At 36.2% G+C, this 20955-nt stretch overlaps 1 protein-coding gene across 1 annotated transcript in view; it reads right to left on the bottom strand.

Moving 5' to 3' along the window:
- Positions 1–20955, bottom strand: part of SKIV2L2 (Ski2 like RNA helicase 2) — a 39753-nt gene that overhangs the window by 8127 nt on the left and 10671 nt on the right. The window contains exons 12-21 of the mRNA XM_021379588.1: positions 20572–20651; positions 19817–19927; positions 18801–18902; positions 17766–17891; positions 7588–7738; positions 5558–5730; positions 5178–5246; positions 2145–2273; positions 688–798; positions 168–356 (exon numbers count right to left, since the gene is read on the bottom strand). Of these exons, the coding sequence (XP_021235263.1) occupies positions 168–356; positions 688–798; positions 2145–2273; positions 5178–5246; positions 5558–5730; positions 7588–7738; positions 17766–17891; positions 18801–18902; positions 19817–19927; positions 20572–20651 (1241 nt within the window). The remainder of the gene's footprint in view (positions 1–167; positions 357–687; positions 799–2144; positions 2274–5177; positions 5247–5557; positions 5731–7587; positions 7739–17765; positions 17892–18800; positions 18903–19816; positions 19928–20571; positions 20652–20955) is intronic.

Genomic DNA, 20955 nt, shown 5'->3' with positions numbered 1-20955 from the left:
TTATCAACGAAGGACACAGCACAGCCCCTGCCAGTTTGTTAACGAGATTCACAATTTTTTACTTTATTTAACAAAGAATAGAATTGTGCTTTGAAAAGAAAAAAAAAAGTAAGTCTCTCTTCAAGTAGATAAAGATGTAGGATATAGCTTCTTGTTTCATATTTTACCTGTGCTTTTCTTTCACAAAGTTTGTATATAGTTTCCAAATTGGGATCATTATGAAGAGGATGTGAATACATCCTATGCTCAAATGCTTCTACTTTCTGGATTACTTTTTTCAGTCCTTGATCTTTGATACCCATGTCATCAATAGGATCTAACAACGGTACCCCATCAGGAAATCGCTTCTGTACTTCCTTGAATGTAAACAGAAAAAAAAAAAAGACAAAACAAGTTTTTCTTGTAATATTGTAACAGCACAACAAAATGCACTTTTAAAAATAATCTGGTACACTTATAGGGATGTGAAAGGAGGAGGTGAAAGTTTGGTATGTGATATTCCAGTAGTTCTCAAAGTCAGTCTGAAAGGGGATACAACTGACATACAACCCTGGTTTCCAATCCCTTTTAAAAACAACTCCTGATGCGACTCAAAATTTAGACAAATTTATTTAAAACTAGTTGTCCTTCATTCAGGTGTACCCCTCCAATCAAAGCAGACAGCTTTCACGGCTTCGTGGAACTTACTTGTATAGATTTCAGCACGCTTTGCCTGTTGTCAATAGGCCTCAGGTCTTTCGGTATGTAAAGTCGGACACTGCTTATGGCTGAGAGAAGATGTACCAGAACAGGAACGACCTACCAAAGACAGCGCGGCATCCAGCCCGCAAAATACATATTATTACTTCTGCCTTGTAGAACTTCACAAAGGAAAAGGGAAACTGAGTAAATAAGGACGCAGCAGTGGATAAAGGAGTTTGAGGAAGCAGCAAATATGAATAACAAGGTAAAGCTCCAATAAGTCAGTCTGGCCAAATGGGAAAATTCTGTATTCCGTTCAGTCTGGAGCGAGGCTCAAGTGGAAAAAAATACATCAGTTTTCCTACTGCTTGTATTCCAGTGCAGCAAGAAGTAGATATAACTACTGAATATGTACTCTCATTCAATATTTATATCAATTAGGACCAGACTGAAACTTATTCCTTAACTGTATTTCACCAAAATACACAGAATAAAGCAACAAACTATCCTGCATTATGAAGTCTTCATGTATGTTATTTAGCTTTTACAAGATGACAATCTCTAGTCATTTTTGATACTTTCTTGCCTTTTTTCTACTGGAATACCTCTTCTGGTCCAAAATAGACTAATTACTGTCATAAATAAAACTAGAAATAATAATAGAAAGTAACAAATAAGAAAATATGTATTCATTAGCATCAAAACCACAAAGAAGCTATCAGTACTGCATCTGAAGCTTAAAACAGAATTTATGAAAAAACATCTAACCCGATTGAACTGTATCTGACCTGTACTTATAATGGCTTGTCTTGATACAGGGTGCTAAAATTGAAAACTTTAAGTAATGCAAACTTTTTCACAAGAACTTCAATTTTATTTTTGACTGAGATAGACTTGCAAATCTGAAGGAGTTTGAAAAGGGTAAAAGTGGAAGAAAAGAAATCAAAAAAGAACTCCTTCAGTTTTCAGATCCACAATTGAAGAGACTTTTAAGGAAGCATCTGTCAAAATTGTCTACTCAAAGTCTATCAACATTCTAACTAAATTCTCAAATTTCATGTAAGAAAGGCACATTAGCCACAAAATCCTGCACAAATATCTGAGACAAAACAGCTTACAGACACTTAATTGTTTGAAGATAACACGCATAACTCATTTTAATAACCCTTCACAGAGCAGCTAAGTGAAGGGTTATTCCTACTCAGATTTTAAATACTTAAGAGGACAAGAACTAAGTTTCAAAGCACTCCTTGACAATGGTGACAAACAGACCCAAGTAATTTGTTCACTGTTGAAACACTGTTTCCTCTTAAGTGCTAACAGTGCTATCAGCAACCACTTAAGAAAGGCATACAGCTCCCTTTTCTTAGTAAGTCAGTATCTCTTCCACAGTTTGCAAATGCGTTGGAAACAGAATCTTGGAGAGCAATTACAAGAAACTAATGAGAATATCCATAACAAACCTGCATCTCTCCTTTCTCATCAGGTCTTGCTGGCTTTGCAGCCTCAGTAGCAGAATTTTTCAGACTCTCTTTGCTGCAGTGCAGTAGCACTTCAACTACATATAAGGGGTCCAATTCACCAGAATTAGGCTGTTGAGGGCACAGAAAACAGATCCACACCAGTTATTTTAAAATAACAATGAGAAAAGAAGGAAGCATGACTTTATTCAGTATTAATGGTATGAGATGAGCAGCAGCTCATCTCTCTATGCAGAGCATCAGCTCAGTGATGCAGTACATTCATTCTGAAAACTACTGAATCTGTACTGATTAGAAGATCCATCACAGAGAAAAACACACTTGAAAAAGAATTCCTTTCTCCCAGTCCACACTTTCCAAAGTAACCTGTTGCATAACTGCAGCTTTAGGTGCTTCTGCCTTTTCTTCTGGATGTAGCTCCTTCCTAGTAAGACAATATCTTTTGAACTGTAATGCAAAATATCTAGTAATACTGAACTTCGTCGTTTTGTCTTTAAAAAGAAAATTGTGGGGGACTGTTTCATCCACAGGTTTGCAAGTTCAAGTTTTTCCCCACAATAAGGATAAAATAAAAATCCTTTCAGCATAACAGATTTTATCTGCAGCAAACAAAATTGCATCTTGCAGGACAAGAATTTATACATCCCAAATTGCACACTTATCATTTGACATCTGCTTAAAGAACGCAAACATGCAGATACGGCAGTTAAACAGTACTGCTTGCAAGGCCATAACCTTTATTACATTCTGCTTTAAAGGCAAAAATACATACATCAGTTATTTGACTGGACTGATATACATTAAGGTTGTTCAAATGAACTCTTCCTATCAGCACATATTTTTATGACTTCTAGTAGAATGAAATGACAGCCCTAAAACTGAAGATAGGCATTGTGTTTTGAATTCATTTTCACAAGCTTTTCCCCTTTTTGTTATTTTTCAATAACAACAACTAACAGACAAAAAATTGTTGTCTACAATTAGGCATCAGGAGACAACATACACTACATCCAGTCTAACAATAAAACAAGCATGCTGCTGGCACAATACAGTGGAAATAAACTCTTCCACAAAAGTTTTTTTTTTAAATTTACAGTAAATTCTTAAGCAAATACTTTGTTTTTGTATACACTGCAGTTCAGAATAAAGTGCCAATCGCATTTGCAATTTTATGGAATGCTGCCTCTTGAAATCATGCCAGAAAAAACAAGATGTAATTAACTCTGAACATAATGACTAATGATAGACACACTGTAACCCTTAATTATATCTATTCCTCACTACAAAAAAAAAGAAACATTAGAAACTGTGATGCAACAAAAAAAAATTGACTACTAAAGAAGAACTATAACACATATAGAATTCAACATGATTTGTGAAAGCAAATCAAAGAAGCATACGGCTTAAAGATAGATGAAAATTTAAAGATACAGCACAATAATCACGTATTTCCAATACTCATCAAGTAAAATATGACATTAAAGAGTAATGGGGGAATGCATCTGAATCCTAGGACAGATACAAAGACAGATACATGAAAATAAGAAAATAACAGCTTCTTTAAGTGGTCATTTGTTATGCCTCTGCTTGTAGAAACCATTTTTTTCCATACTGATTTTACATTTACACAACTTTAAGGCTATTCCACAATTTTTAGCACCTATTGTCATTCTTTCCATACAACTCGGAAGGAAAAATTCAAGCCAGCTGCTAGAGTGACTTGACTAAACTTAACTACAAACTAGAGCTGGAGCCAGAGCCATCACCTTCAGAAGATGCTGTAATTTCAATGCTAACGTTCATACCTAATGGCTTTACACAATAGTAAGACAGACAGGTCAGATAGGGAAGGCAAAATACCTAAGTAGATATGAAACTGGTAGAAATGCCTTCAGTGACACAGGAGTTGGCAATTTTACATAAAAGGCTGGAGTCAGGGAAATCTGTTTTACTGCTCACGGTGGTTCCATGAAAAAAGCAGTTCAGAAGCACAGTTGAAGCAACAGTAGAAAACAGTCTAGTTTTCAAACTTGAAAAAAGAAACTAGACTTTCAAAAGGAAGATGGAAGTACAAAACAAAATCTCTTCTAACAAATTCTGCATGCACATATTTTTCTCATTTCCCCTTTAATGAATATATATAATAGAAAAGAACCAAACAGTGCCACAAAATTGAGGCACCACTGGAGCCTGACTTCATGTTGAGCACTAGTAATTAATGTCAAAGCTCTACTGCCAAAATTACAGCAAAAAACACTACCACATAAAAATATATTTTAAACTTAGTTTTCAGTTTAGTCAGTAGAGTAGCCTAACAAAACAATTCTAAAAGGGAAACCAAAATATGGTTTCTGGGATTATGCATAGACCAACTCTAAAGGATTCTGGGAAGGAGAAAACAAATCTGGCTTCAATTTCATTACTGCATTCCATATTTTCTTGCACAGTTCCCCAAATCCATTTCTACTCTCTCGCTTTCTTTGTATTTTAACTTTCCAACCCTTAACCTACAGCAACAAATCAGGGTATAAGCAATCTCACATCTCAGCAACCAGCTTAGAACTGAAGATACAATTCCTGAGTTTAACGCTACCTTCTACACAGTGCTAGATGTCAGCCTCCCTGTGCTCTCAACTCACACAACTTCTAAAAATTTTCTGAGATTAAATAACACAGCACAGGATACCAGTGCTGGGGACACCTCAGAAAGAAACTAAATATCTTGAAATTTTGTAGTGTCAAGTGTGCTTTTGACTTAGCTACCTCAGACAAATGAGCATCTCCTCCGTAGATATATAAAAATTTTAAAATGAACACAGGATTAAGTATTTGTCCTAACTGCCATGATTTTTTTCTTTAGACATTCACTTGGGGGAGGCCTTTTTCGAAATTTGAGGTGAAAGGGTAAAGTTTTTGTCTTGGAAAATTGCGAAGAAAACAGGAGATCTGTCTTATTTTCAGAAAGTTAAAACGGTAAAACAGATATTTTTCTAACAGAGAGAATGCAGATTTTACCTTAACATTGGATTTCTTTGAGAAATTAACAACCACTCCCCATCCAAAGTCATCATCTTCATTTTTCACCTGAAAATATTAGAAGATGTTGTAACACAACCTCTGTATCACTACATCATAGTGAGCATGTATTTTCTTACTTTTGTTAACTACAACAGCAGTCATGGACTAATACTCACCCTGAAAATAGCATTTATTTTTCTTTCATTGTTGAATGTTTAACAGAAAGATGTGTAACAAAAGTAAAAACTGTTGCTTAGTAGGATGTATGTAACTTTTTAAGATGGTAAACTAGAGAAGACAAACGAGCACTGGAAATGTCACAGGAAGACATGAGTTGAAATAAAACCAAACCAAACAAACAAAAAAAATCCATTTACCTTTACCAGTCTTCCTGGCTGCAGAAAGGGCAAGCAATATTTTGGCTTGTGAATATATTCTTCAATCTCTTTACCCAGTTTTGCAAGCTGCTGTCGGATTTTGTAGTATATGACCACATTTTCTTCATTGGGAATTACTATTTTGTTGTACTGTTCTTCCAATTTATTCACCTCTATAATAAAAAGTAAAATCTCATGGACATGAATGATTTCATAAATTTAGAAGCCGATGTTTCCCTTTCAGATCTACAAAACCATGTATTTTCTGTGTGCAATAATCCATTCTCTGAAAAACTAGAAATTTCTAAATGTGTCCAATAAATTTTACTTATAGTGAATTAAACATAGTACTTAACATCATTTATTTGTTTATTTTTAACACCCAAACAAACAAACCACATTACATTTCATAAACAAGCCTGAGAATAGATAAGTCTGGGCTGCTGACTGTCCAGGAGTAAATGACTTCGGGTTGCAGAGAAGTCCCATAAAAACCTGCAAAGATTTCTAAGAGGGGATTCACTGCATACTGGAGCAATTTGACCTCACCCTATGAAAAAACAGCTGTGCACAGACATCTTCTAATGACCTCCCTCATGAGAATCAGTGTTCTGCTTTACATGCATGTAGCTCTGAATTCACTGCTTTTCTTTTTTTCTTCCTCAAGTGTCTTCACACCTTATTTAGGCAAATCAGCTCTTATTTTAAGCAACAAGTTTCCTTCTCTCACACTGGAAATACAGGTCAATATAAACAAAGGACTTACTATAAAGATCACCATCCTCTCTACCAATTTACCTTCTTGCGTGCTATTTGAATGCATATGAGTGACTCAGAAATCCCACTTCAGTCAGGCCTGAGACACAATTCAGGGAAGTGCTCCCTATTTTTATCTGCCAAGCTATTTTTTTTTTTTAAATAAAAAAAAGCTAGCAATTAGCTAGCAATTCATACTGGTGACATGATTTGCACCTTGACCTAAAAAAAACACATTTCTCTGCTTTGTATTTTAGATCACAGCTGAAATGATTACAAAATTCCAAATGCTCACTATGGTACCTAAGCAAAAAATGTCAAAAAACACACAGAAAAAGTTCTTCAGCTCTGTTTCTTTACTTAAATAGTAATGCTGGAATGCCAGAATGAAGATTTAGGCATGCCAATTGGAACAGGTAGGATCTCAGGAAATACATACTCTGTTTGACTACTACTGCCCTAAATACTGCACTTGCAAACTGTAAGAAACTCTGCAAAGGGAAATCAGGAGAAAAATGCACCTCTGCATGCTTATCAACCCCACACATACAATGTACACAAACATACTGTCTCTTGATATTCAATTAACAATCAAACAGATGAACTGCTCATTTATGGGTGGCAAAGGAAGCAGTTATCCTGTGTTCTTAATTTTGGGTTAAATTTTCAGAGAGGTCTCATTCCCAAATACTGGCTGAGATCTTTGGAAACCAACTTGGCTCATGAAAACACGCTATTTAAAGATCATGGCTCAAAATATAGTTAACTAAATGGACTGCAAATAAAGCCTCAGTCCTCTCTGAATTTTGCTTTGTATTTCAACTTAACTTTCTGCCCCCCTACTACTCTGAATACAGCATGCCTTAGTTCCTTTTAGTGATTCTATAAGACTTAAAATTATAATTATTTTAGCTAATTTCTACATATCACTAAGAAATAAAACTTTTCTTCTCTGCACCTCTTGCAAGGATTTTTGAATTATTTTCCCTCTTCCTGTCCTAGAGGCCACCAATGGGGGAAACCATTTTTGTCCAAATCTCAGGAGAACACTCTCCTTATAGACTGACAATGAAGGTCAGCATAGGTCCTAAGGAGCAGAAGAAATTACTCTTCCTGAAATTGTTAAAAAAATAGCAAACAGTGCACAGGCAACTGCTGATAGGGAAAACAAGAACAACACAGGTTCACGCAAGGACAATGAAGCTCGAATTGCCCAGCATCACTGTTACAGTAGCTTTTACGCTGAGTCTCATATTTGAGAATAACGTGCTTACTTTCAACCACTCCCGGAATAGCTCTGTAATGTTGAAACTGATAGAATGATTTTTCCAACATGTATTCGGGGTTAATTTCTTCTACTCGAAGCAAGTTCAATACCATGTTGTAGGTCAGGTGGAATGCACTGTTCAGGGGATCAGCTGAACCCTGAAAAAGATCCAAGAACATTGTCCAGCTAGTAAATAATTTAGCTGCAGCATATAAGCGCACATCAAACAAATCATGATGCAGTATTTTGTACAAAGAGCTGCTTTGATGGGTAGCATAACTTGTCTTGAATTTAGATTAATTCTCTCATGAAATCCAAAGCAATTTTTTTATGCCCAACATGTAACAGTATTTGTATGTCTTGTATTTATATTCATACTGCCATGTTATAAATGAAAAGTTTAGATGAAACCTTTTACATTTTTTGAAACCACTATTTGGTTTCAAAAAAACAGTCATTTAACTATTAAAAACAATCCACTATTTTAATATTCTGGAAAAACTTACTTGCGCACCTTTTTCTCTCTATGAAGACTTACTGATCACAATGAAGTTTGTTTGAAAATAGGTAGTGTGCCACTTCTTTAACCTAAGCAACGCCTCATTCTAAAATTAGTTTACAGGTTGTTCCTTAGAGGTTGTGGACTCTCCACTTCTGGAGATACACAAAAGCCACTTGGATGTGGGCCAGCGCAGCCTACTCTGGGTTTGTCTGCTTGGGATTGGAGCAGATGGACCCAGAGGTGCCTATCTCAGCCCACAGCTGAGCCCAGAGCTGCAAAGTGTGGAGGAAATCTCAAGTTTCTATAGATACCTGCAGATCAGAGAACTTCTATTGCTGATGCTAAACAACATGCAACATAGCTGTTCTTTTAAGACCTGAAACCAGGATTATGTGCCTCTTGTCCATTATTCTAAATATATCCATTTTCCAGGAAAAAGAAAGCACCACTCCCTAACAGCTTGATTCTCTGAAACAGAGAGTGCCATTTACAGAATGGCATTTACTAAAGAACGACATAGTGATTATACCAACACCAGTTCAGAAGGGCTCAGATTCTTTCCAGCACCAACATTTATGACTCTAGTAAGGCATCAACCAAAGCAGCTGGATTACACGTGCTAGCTAGCTACAGTCATAGCCGTGCAGGCCTTCAGGAGATCTGGCAAAATCTCACTGTGATCACTTTGAACGCACTGCGAACCCCATACTTCACTCCCTGTGTTGCATTGCTTTAAGGTGTAATTTAACTGAATGCTTATAAGACTATGAACTATTTGAAGGAATAAAATCAGAAGCAGCGTGCTCTCACTAGTACTATCAGAAAGTGAGAAAACAGTGTATTCTTTACAAGTACAACACATGCACAATTCCTGCAGATTCACTTTGAAGGCTTTTTAAAATCAGTACAACTGTGAAGGAGGAGCAATTTAAAAACAAATGAAAGAAACTCTAGGTATTTCAAAGGCCATAAAAAGCACATGTATTTGAAAGGCAGCATTTGAGCCAACTACTGATGTGGCGATTTTTATCTCAAACACATGATCAACATTTTACAATTTGAAAATAAGACCATGCTATGAAAATAAAGCAATTAAAAATCCTTTTTTAGGCAAAAATTGTCAGTTGTTTCTGTTCCTTTATCTCACACATTCTTCTCTAAGTTCCAGAAATTTCTGCTTTCTCAGTGCTGTTCTGTAGGCAATATTGTATTTCAAATCAAAATTGAGAACTTTTCCTTTTTGAAAACCGAAGCAGTTACTTCTCCAAACTAAACAGGACTGTAGTAGCCTTACTCTATTTTACTGTTAGCACAGCCAGAGGATTCTGCAGTATGTACTACTCTCTACTGACTAACCTGGGCCATCAACAGACTCGCTTCTAATATGCAGCAATCATCTGGATACCCTTGCCTCAAACACCTAATAGCAACAGATGGGTTATGCAGCTGCATCAGGAAAACTAACAGCAAAATTCAGTCATTCTTCCGTACTAACCACACACAAAACATGACCAGGGAACCAGCTCTTCCTGGCAAATAATGAAGATAGGCATGATCACTGAAAAGGCAATTGGTGGTTATGTAAAGACGCTGGTCACATACAGAGTGGAAGGGAACAATGGAAGATGAGGAAATATGAGATTACTGATAAAAAGGCGGGCTTTCCTTTCCTAAATTGCTCTTGAAGAGCTTATGCAAAACAAAGTGAACAACCTGGAGCTTGCTTGGTACTAAAGGTAAGGGAAGCAAATAAATTTGAGCTACATTTTCTTTGTCATGTTCTTCTCCTCTTTAAATCTCTTTCTCTGGTAAAGCTCCATGTCACCAGCTTCTTTACAATTCTTTATTACTTTTTTAAAAATACTGTGAAGCATATGCATGACACATAGCTGAGCTTGTACCACAGATAATCCTGTAACAGTTAACTGTTTTCCTCTCCTACAGGCTAAGGTATGCAATCATCTGCCTCAAGTTCTCTTGGTCTGTGTGGAAATCCACTCCACACTTCCAGAGACAAGATTCTATACTGGAGAAGGCAAGAAACACCAAACACTCATGCAAAAGTGTAACTGCTTAGAGCTCCATTAAAACTTGATGAGAAAGACTGCCTTGAACAGTCACGTCCAAACACATCCCGCATCTACAGATTTACTGTTGGAGAACTACCACCCAAGTACTTCTATCTCCCTTCTGCAAGCAACACTTTCACTTCAGAGAACAGACGACTGCCTCAAGTTCTCAACAGACAGTAGCAACAGATTTATTTCTGAATAATTAAAAGCAAAAAAAAAAAAAAAAAAGTAGGGAAGAGGGAACAATTTTGCAAAGATTTTTATCTCTCTGGATAGGAACAGTCTGGATAAATGAGAACAGCCTGGATACACGAACTAAAGTTCTCAAAAATTAATAACCTACTTGGTGTTCTTGCAAACATTCCATATCTTATTAAGTTTTAAGACAACTTTAAAGGAGCGTTCTTTCAAGATTTGGGTTGGACCAGAGCGATAGGCTTCAGCTGATCATATTAGAACGTGGGCACGAACAACTCACTGTAGAAATACTTCAGTCTGATTATTAACTGAATAGTGATCATTAACTGAAAACCAGAGCAGCTACACACTGTGTCCTGTTTCACTGTCAGTGATTTCAGAATGGAATATCTCCTTACACAATCAAATCATCAAAGGGATCACTAGTCATACATTTCTTGCTCACATCAATTAGAAAGATAAAACAAGCAGTGAAGATGGAGATTAATGGATACTGGAAATGATATTGACAGCCTTTTCGTATTTTTTAATTTTCTTGCTCTTAAAATAGGAAACCTTTCCTAGCTGGAGATGTGGGCTGTCATTACTGCCCAATGGCATGTGCTGTTGAGCAAGACTTACATCTGTTAAGGGTTACTCTCCCTGCTCTCTTACAGTGGGAAAAAAAATGCTTACATTTTCAAAAGTGTTTCAATGCAGAGAGAGAAACAAAATTTTGGACAGAACTTCTGGCTCTTCAACCTGTCATGGAAAATATGTGCATAGCTTTCATGGGGAACATAGGATGGCAAATACCATCGGAGTCACAGGAACATTAAGAACTGAGGAAGATGAAAGAGGTAATTATATATTTTTAAGCAACAAAAAAAAGTGTCTTTCATAATGAGAAAAATTAGATGCATAGCAGGACATATTTTAGGCCATCGAGTTTACTGACAATTTCATTTATCAAAGTTTCCACAAATAAGCTGAATGAATGAATTTCCAAAAAGGAAACAAAGAACAGCTTTTTTTTTTTTTTTACAAAGAAGTTCATAACAGAACAAATTGATATTTAAAAAGTCTATCACATTTTTCCTTACAAGCTGGAAAGAATTACACTTAGCTGTCTGTATTAGTCATCATTAGTAATTCACAAGAAAAAAAAGACTTCATTAAATAAAGTGACTGATATATTCATAAGACACAAGCAGTGAAATAGTAACAGCATGCACTTTTTCCACATATCAAGTGCTTAGTTATCACATGAACGATTAGCTGTATTTGCATAACACCTGAGAAACTAGATCAATTTGCTCAATTCAAGCTAGATGTACTCAAAAGAAACTCAAATGCAAAATGGCAAATAGTATCTGTATCTGCACTCAGAAGCTAGATCAGTTACTCAATGCATCCTGGTTTCAGATTCACTACCACAGAGTTCTGTTGGTCAGTGATGCAACAATTTACAGTTTCAGTAAAAATACACTACTTTGAATTTTGAAGAAAACGTGTCTAAAATGCTGCAAATTTCTACAAAAAAATGTTTAAAAATTAAGAAAATCTTGTCCTCGTATCTCACATTTTCAGCTTTAAGAGTAAGAAGGTAGAGAGAAAATCTAGCTTCATCATTCAAAATGTATATAAATTTGCAATAGACAGTGGCAAGTTCACCACAATAAAAGCACATTTTCAAAAAAAATATAGCTAGGGGCAAAATGCTTTCCACAGACAGGTCAAAAAAACTTCAAGTAACTTCTGGTATTAATAAGCAGCAACCACAATTAATAAATAATAGCAGTTAGCTTAGTTCTCCTGGCTCTGGAAGAGCATTAAATGTAGTCCAATAGTGACTATTTTATATGCCATATGATACACATGATCTCCCCACATTTTGACTGCAAATGTCACAAGAGAAGAGCAAGTAGTTCTTTCTATCCACTGGCTTGTCTATAAAATTGTAAGTCTGTTCAGAATGGTCTTTGAATATCTGTCTCCTTCTGAACAGTTGAATTCCTTCCACAATCTCACACTGAAGTCTTGTTGACTCTAAGCAGATTTTAAAACTAAGGTTGGAAGTTAAGTGTGTTCCTGAACTGAAGCCTGGAAAATTTCTGCAGTCCAAGCTCTACAAGAGCAAAGTAAAAGTTTGCCAGTTTAAAATAAAAAACATATATTTTTACAGCAAATTTTGACAAAGTATCCCAAACTTCCTTGTTTCGTTGTGGTCCTCACCTATGTCACAGCTCTGAATTTCAAGGAAGGAAGTTTATGCAGTCCTCAAACTATTAGTGACAATGTATTTCTTTAGACTTTGTAATGGCTTTTCCAACAAGCGTTAAGATCAAAACCTAGCCTATTTCTCTCCTAAACTAGAATTTGGTATGTTTTTCAAATGCTAATGCTCTTTTTTTTCCCCTCCTTTTACCATATCTGTAAGCTAACAGTCAAATGAAAGTACAATACTATAATTAAGCTGGAACATTAAGCTGATACTTGGCAAGGGACTGAACACTAAGGGAATGAAAGTCACACGGGAGTGTATAACCTGCTACACTATATGTACACTCCCAAATCACAGAAATTTTTGAGTTGGAAGGTACATTTAATGTTAATCTCATCCAACTCCCCCACAGTGAACAGGTACATCTACAGCTAGATCAGGATGCCCAGAGCACCATCAGCCTGATCTTGAATGTCTCCAGCGACGGGGCATCTACCACCTCTCCGGTCAACCTGTTACACTTCTTCATTACCCTTCCTGTAAAAATCTTTTAACTTATATCTTATCTAAATCTCCCATTTTCTAATTTGAAACCATTTCCCCTTGTCCTATCACAAAAGACCCTGCTAAGCAGTCTGTCCCCTTCCTTCTTATAGCCTCCCTTTAGATACCAAAAGGCCACTCTCATGTCTCCCCAGAGACATCTCTTCTCCAGGCTGAACAGCCCCAGCTCTCTCAGCCTGTCCTCACAGAAGAGGTGTTTGATCCCTTGAATCCTTTTTGTGGGCCTCCTCTGGACATGCTCCAACAGGTCTGTGTCTCTTCTGTACTGAGGACTCCACACCTGGATGCAGTACTCCAGGTGAGGTCTCACCAGCACAGAGCAGAGGGGCAGGATCACCTCCCTGGCCCTGCTGGCCATGCTGCTTTTGGTGCAGCCCAGGATACAATTGGCTTTCTGGGCTGTGAGGGCACACTGCTGGCTCATGTCCAGCTTCCCATCCACCAGCACTCCCAGGTCTTTTCCAGCAGGGCTGCACTCAGTCCTTTCATCCCCCAGCTTGTACTGGTAGTGAAGGCTGTCTGACCCAAATGTAAGACCTTGCATTAGGATTTGTTGAACCTCATGAGGTTCACCTGGGCCCACTGCTCAAACATGTCTACATCCCTCTGGATTGCACCCCATTCCTCTAGTATGTCAACCACACCCCACAGATTGGTGTCATCAGCAAACTTGCTGAGGGTGCACTCAACCCCACTGTCAATGTTTCTGATGAAGATATTAAAGAATATCAGTTCCAACACCGACTCCTGAGGGGACACCGCTTGTCACCGATCTCCATCCAGACATGGAGACACTGATCACCACTCTCTGGACTTGATCCTGCAGCCAGTACTTGTCTGTATTAAAACACAGCAAGAATAAAGGAGCAGGCCCATGGCCCAATCAGCCAATACCAGATGAGTCAAAGGAAGGAACAATAAAACCACAAAGATTAAGTGAATTACTTCTGTGTGTGTTTTATATTTCCTGTACATTAACCACTGTTTTGTCTTGATTTTCTGATTTTCTTCTTGTTTTTTATTACATTTTCTAAAGTTAAAATACACATAAAATGACAGTGGTGGCAAAGGCTTATTATTAATCCCTTCTGCAGACAGGTAGCTTCACTTAGGAGAAACTACCACTACCCAAAAATTTTATCAGATTTCTTGTATCCCAGAAAATTTGTTCTAATAATCAAAATGTCTTCTCTGACATTGGTAGTCAAGTGGTACGTCACCACTTTCAGTCCTACATTTATTCCTGATCAGCATAAATCTACTTAAAGTGTTGTTTTTCACACTAAATAGAATTTTCTTTGTAACTGGGAGTCTGCAAGGAACTGAGCTATATGCAGTAAGGAACAGATGAGTAGAACACACAATCTAATAATGCTGCATCAATAATTATGGAACAATGATTTGGGCTCTCGCAAATTTGAGAAACTTTCCAATGCATTACTACACAGTGGTCATAAAATAGGCAGGAAGTTGAAGTGAAATGTATTAAACTCTCTGAATTGCTGTCCTATCCATTTAGCTATTCCAATAATACAACCTAAGAAACAAAATGAAGTACAGAAAGATCAGATGGATTTCTCACAGAAGCACAGCAGGCACAGTACTGTTAAATCCATCAATGACAGTCCTGCCAAAGAGCCAGATGTAGCCAGTGGAATACCTCCAGCAGCTTGGCACTGGGGCATTTTATGCTCCACACACAAATGACAAGGAGAGCATAATACTATATTTTATCTGGTTAGATGAATGTTCTTTTTCAATTTTTCAGTCCATCTAATTTCTCCTGTGAAAGAGTAAGTAGAAGCAAAGCAAAGATAAACTCAAATTCAACTCTCTAAAACCTACCTATATTAGCGCATTTTCTTTCATTATACAAATTACTCATTTCCATAAGTAGCTTAAGATTTTTGACTTTTAGAGAAATGATGGATTACTGCAGTTCAAGATCTCAATTGTCTCTGTAAGGGTGCATGCATTGTAATATGGTTAAATGCCAACCAGAGAGATGCTGCTCCAGTTTCAAAGGCCATCTAGTGTCAAGAAAAAGCTTCTCACTTCTCACCTAAACTAATATTATGTAGTTGAGAATTTCTCACCCAGACTCCCTTCTTTCCCCCTCAAAAATTCTCATAAAATATTTAATTTTATGCAAACGTAAAACTGTAATTTATTGCCTTCAGAAAGCTCTCCAACAGTATTGTAAGCATTTAGTTTTATAGATTTGTGCAAGTCATCAGTTTACAAAATACGCAGTGGTCAAACAAACACTAAGGATAAACAAAAAACCTAGTTACATTGCAGAAGACAAATGCATGTCACTGAGTTTAAGAAATATTTACAAATATCCTACATAAGAACTCCATCTACGATTTGAACTTTGGATTTTAAGCTTGAAGTACTGTACACAACATCGCAAAGAACAGCGTCATAGCCAAGCAGCACAGCTGCGGTATTACCGCTGGTATATACACAAAGCCCTTACTTCACTGATCACAGCGTCCAGCAGCTGATAACTTTATTTCTTAGATGCTTTACTCTAGTATTCAGGAAATGCCTTGGATCAGATATACAAAAGGGTTAAAGAGTTACTATATAAGTTTTGTTATATAAGTGTCCTGTCATTCTCAATAAGGTTCTTTAATCTGAATTTCTCCCTATAAATCTTTAGCTTATCCTGGAGCAAAGATGTAAAATTTGATGTGGCAGCAAAATACCACTACAAAACACAGTCATCATCTTCTGACAGATAAACACTAGTCATCACTAAGTAAATTCTAATCTAAATGCACTTAACATTGAGTACAGAGTGTGAATACTGAAGAAAATGCAGTTTGCATGCATCCTTGGCCTGTTTTGGCAAGAAATTTACCCCGAAGAATTTGTATTTAAAAAGGAAAATAAATATATATTTTTAAATAATGTACTGCTCATTTCAAACTATTGCTTTTACTACCTTTTCAGCAATTGGCTGAAGAGTTACAGAAGCTTCAAAAGCCATCAGTAGAATCATTACAGCCCTTTCCAACCTTTTTCAAAGAAACTTCAATTCAGTCCTTGCTTTCTGATGAAGCAGTGTGACAAATCAACAAAACATGTAAATTTAAGTAGATCAGTGGCGAATAACCAAGACATAAAATAGACAGGGAAGAAGTCTGCAGTATTTTCCCCCTTTTTGTTTCCTTGCAGTTCAAAAGGGAAAAAAAAAAGCTTGTAGTTTCAATAATGGAAATGTTCCTTATCATTCCCTCTTTTCCCAGAAAAAAATATAGATGGTATCAAAATTATAAGTAATTTACAATTTCCTTATATTTTATATGTTCCTTATATTTTATATTTTATCTTTTATACTGAATTCTATAGTTCCCAAACAAGTGAAATTACAAACGTGAAAAAAAAAAAACTTTCTCTTCTCTCATTTTGTATCTCCTGATGTTTGGTTTTTCAGTGGTGAAAGCCTTTCTTTAAGTAAGTACGCTACAAAATGACACTCAAAAAATAAGTGAAATTAAAAACTCAAAAACCTAGCCTGGTCTTTATATATTGCTGAGAGGTACACATGCTTTAAGAGTGCAAACACATGCCGCAAGTAAATTCTACTGAGAAAACAAACCAAAATTAAGAAATAAATTCAAAGATTAATGCTACATGAATGAGCTGGACTATTTGTCAAAATTTATTAGCGAACATTCATGAAAATTCTGACTTCAAAAGGCAAATACTATCTGTACACACTGTACATCTGTTATGAATCAACATGAAGCACAGACAGATCAAGATACATAACTAACAGCAGCTATGTATATATTTTAGCTTGCTATCAAATTTCCCTGAAAAAAATTGAGAAATACCAGCCTCTGATTTTTTTTTCCAGCACAAGACCTACAAATACAAAGCTTTTGATTAGTATACTCTGATGTTGATTTTAGGATGATTTCCGTAATTTATACAACCACTAAAAATATTCTAAATGCATTTTGAGCACAAATAACCTATTTTTACGCTCGTGATCAGCATGCTGAGACATTTCTCAAGTGCTCAGTTTTCAGACATTTGCACAGTTATTGTAAGTAGTCTACAACTGTCAATACACACAGTAGAATATTTTGATTCATTATGGTCATTTTGGCCATGGTCTTCAAATGAAAGTGAGAAGAATGAGTGCAATGTCTCATATCCTAATTATAAAGGAAGAGAAACTCGCAATTAACTGTAACAACATCCATTAGAGTTGGAGAAGCCCTATAATCTAATGGCCATAGTTCAGAACCTCTTTTGATTCACAAATTTTCCTACACGCCCTGTGAGTTTCTTCATTGTTAATTTTAGCTCACTGACAGCCAACCTTTTTTCAGTTATCTTATGCACCTCATTTTTCTGCTTCTGCTTGATTTTGTCTGGTTTGTCTACTACACTGAGAAGTTCACTGACAATCCTTTATTTCATCACAGAACCACTACTTTTATTATTCTTGGGAGGTTAGTAAACCTCTACAGGACAGTAATACACTGGAATCAACTGTGGTCAGCAAGAAACAACAGATCACTGCAGTATTAGTGCATTCCTAGAAAACAGGATAGAATTCTTGTTCTGCTAAGATCCCTGAAAAACTAAAAACAAAATAACAAAAAAGTTAGCTTCTCTCCTACCTTTAAAAGTTGCTTGCCAATTGTTGGACTCATTTTTTCATCCACCATAAGAATTACTATTCCTCTGTCATCCATACCTCGGCGTCCTGCACGACCTGACATTTGAATGTATTCACCTGACGAAATCTGACATAAAAAAATAAAAAACATTATAAAGACACCAAGAACATATAAAAAGCTGTTTACAATTATACACATGGTACATGTTTATGATGTACAAAAACTAATCAAACAGTTACATAAGACATGGCATTTTCACATATCAAATTCATTACTCATCACAATTGACCACTAAGCTGCTCAGACAAATCCATCCTTATGACTTGTACATATTAGCAGGATAACTTGACCAGAGCTTTCATAGCTACATTTACTGATAAGTAACTGCAGTAACTTTCCTAACACCTACCACTGTTTTACTAAGCAAAAAAACCCCAATTTTACAGTTTTTACAGCAACTGCCCATGTCTCATACCACAAAGATAGCTAATTCTTGTATATTTCGTTAAGACATCCAATCAGACTGAACAAGCTGTGAACATTCAAATAACTTCAGTTCCAGAACCTGTTTAAGAACCTGCTTCTTTCTCACATCTCTCTCCTTCCACGGGATACCCAAAACAATCTGCTATAACAGAACAATCAATACTCTCCTGAAGAAAATCACCTATTCTCTTGGGTCTGTCAAAACCTAGTTATCATTATGACACAATATTGAGCCAATTTATTATTCAGATTCCTTTGACATGGATGAAAAAATACTCACGCTTTAGGACAAACTTAGCACAAGTCTTAGGCTAGTCCAATATTCAGCACTACCTTGTGTTTGATGTTCTTTTGCTGTATCTATTAAACAACTGTAAGTGTACTCTGGATAATCTTGTCTTCAGGAAACGGAGTAATGAGCAAATAGAAAGATTTTTGAAGAAAAATTCTGTTACACTGAAGTGAATATGTCAACAGTAAATTTTGTCTTAGTAGAAGTTTAAATAACATGATTAAGTCATTCTCCCATAGAACTTCTTTTTCACATACCCATCGGAAGTCTTTCCCATCAAATTTGGAGGCACTTGTAAACAGCACAGTCCTGGCTGGCATATTAATTCCCATAGCAAAAGTTTCTGTTGCAAATAAGGCCTAAATAAACAGACCAAAGTTAAGCAAGCAAAAACAGACTCTTAAGCAAATGTAAATAGTCAAACATTGCAAAAACTCCAGATTGTGCTTCTTATATACTGTCAACATAGAAACATTCAATATTTAAAAACTACAACAAAAACATTCTTTCTCCCTTCCTTTATTTCTTCTAGGAAAACAAGAGGAACAGTTACACGAAATCATAAGCCAAAAGTAAACAGAAGTCCTGCAAATGCATGAAATATTAGAAGCACTCATAGGACTTCAAAAATCACTCCTGCCTCTTGAACTTGCTTTTTCATAAGCATGCATCATACAACAGACAAAAATTTTGGACTTGGACAAAGTAAGTTTTAGCACTTTAGAATAAAACATATCACACTTAAAATTAGAGATGTAATTATGTACTAATGTAAGACATATGCATCAAAGCACAGAAGACTAAAGCTTCTAATATGGGATAAAAAGCAGCTTTGGGATTTCTTTTTTTCCAGATAAACATAGAGGTATTTATGCAAATATATACATTTCTCAAGGGAAGGGAGATGGAACTAATTACTTCACTGGGATACCTACAGACTTTCAGAGTGATTATGGACACTTGTAGTGCGCAATATTTAAATCAACAAAACAGAGCCCTTCCCTCTAAACGTATGCAGTTCTTTTTAGAACTGCTCACTTACTATACTATACTAAAAAAAAAAAAAAACCACCCTAATTCTGCACAGAAGCATACTCAAAGCACAAAGCGTTTTTCAGTTTGCCATTTGCAATGATCTTTTCACTCCCCTTTTTCACTCAAGAAACAGATTCCCACTGTATACTAGTATATAATCTGTGCTAAGACATACTTACTCTGGATGATCAACTGCATGCCAGAACGAGAAAAATATAAATGTGGACATAAAACATACCTTTATTAGGCCCTCTGAGAAAAGAATTTCTATGGTTTCTTTTAAGATAGGAAGCAGACCGCCATGATGGATACCTATTCCACGCTTCAGAAGAGGAAGTACATGCTCAACCTGGGAAAAAAACATATTAACACTATTAAACAAATTTTAATATGCTTTGCAGAAACAGAAAACCTGAACTGAAAACCTTTTAAAGTTTATACAGTCCACCATTTCCTGATTTTAAATACAATAAAGACCCCTTCAATGTTACTTTCTAGTTAGAATGATAAGAATTGCAAAGCCAGCAGTCAATCTTTTCAGTACTGGAGTAGTTCCTCAACAGGCTATGGTCAACTGTGCAGCCACACCCTAATTCATATTTGCAATAAGTATTTATCTTTAAAAAGAACTTTCTGAGAGGCTCAGGAATTCATATCTGATAAAGAGCATACTGCATCCATGGTTGAACTCTTTTCAGACAGTTTTAGCCCACATATAAGCCCTTGGGTGTATTTAAAAACATAGCTAGAAAAAAACATGAAACAAAGAGTGGGAGCTCCTTGTTCAATTTTGCCACATATGATCTGTTAGAATCCCAACAGGAAGGAATCCTGGTCACAGAGTCCCATTTCACAAAGCCAAAGAGCAATGCAAGAAACAGTAAATTCAGTGAGATCAGTTTATTATTTCTGAGCCCAATATACACAACCCACAGCCGCAAAAGTCACAGAGAACAGGTGACCAGCAGCTCCCCCTATTCGATCTTCACTCACCTGAGGAAGCTTTTTGTCTTCATCTGACAGACAGTCAATTGCATTATTGAACACTTCTTCAACCATCTTTTTTTCTTCATCTGAGAAAGCAATTTGCAATTTATTACGAGAGCTAAAAGGATAATAACCTATGTAAATAAGGTAATTATGGCATTCTAAGATCTGTAAAACTTCACAACAGAAGTGGTGCAGAAGGCAGTAAAATCTACACAAAACCACCTGTATCCATGTCAGACAGTTAATGAATATGGGCCTTCAAGAGTCCAAACAATAACTATAAGCTTAAGGAAAGGCTAGGACAAACCTGGAAAAGTAATCAAAACTTCAGCTACTATCAATCTCGAGATTTCTCAGTTTTATGTATTATTTGCTTCATAAATCTCC

The sequence above is a fragment of the Numida meleagris genome, chromosome Z, assembly GCF_002078875.1.
Source record: "Numida meleagris isolate 19003 breed g44 Domestic line chromosome Z, NumMel1.0, whole genome shotgun sequence".
Taxonomy (NCBI): Eukaryota; Metazoa; Chordata; class Aves; order Galliformes; family Numididae; genus Numida; species Numida meleagris.
The sequence above is the reverse complement of the archived record's forward strand: the minus strand, read 5'-3'. Positions and strand labels throughout refer to the sequence as shown.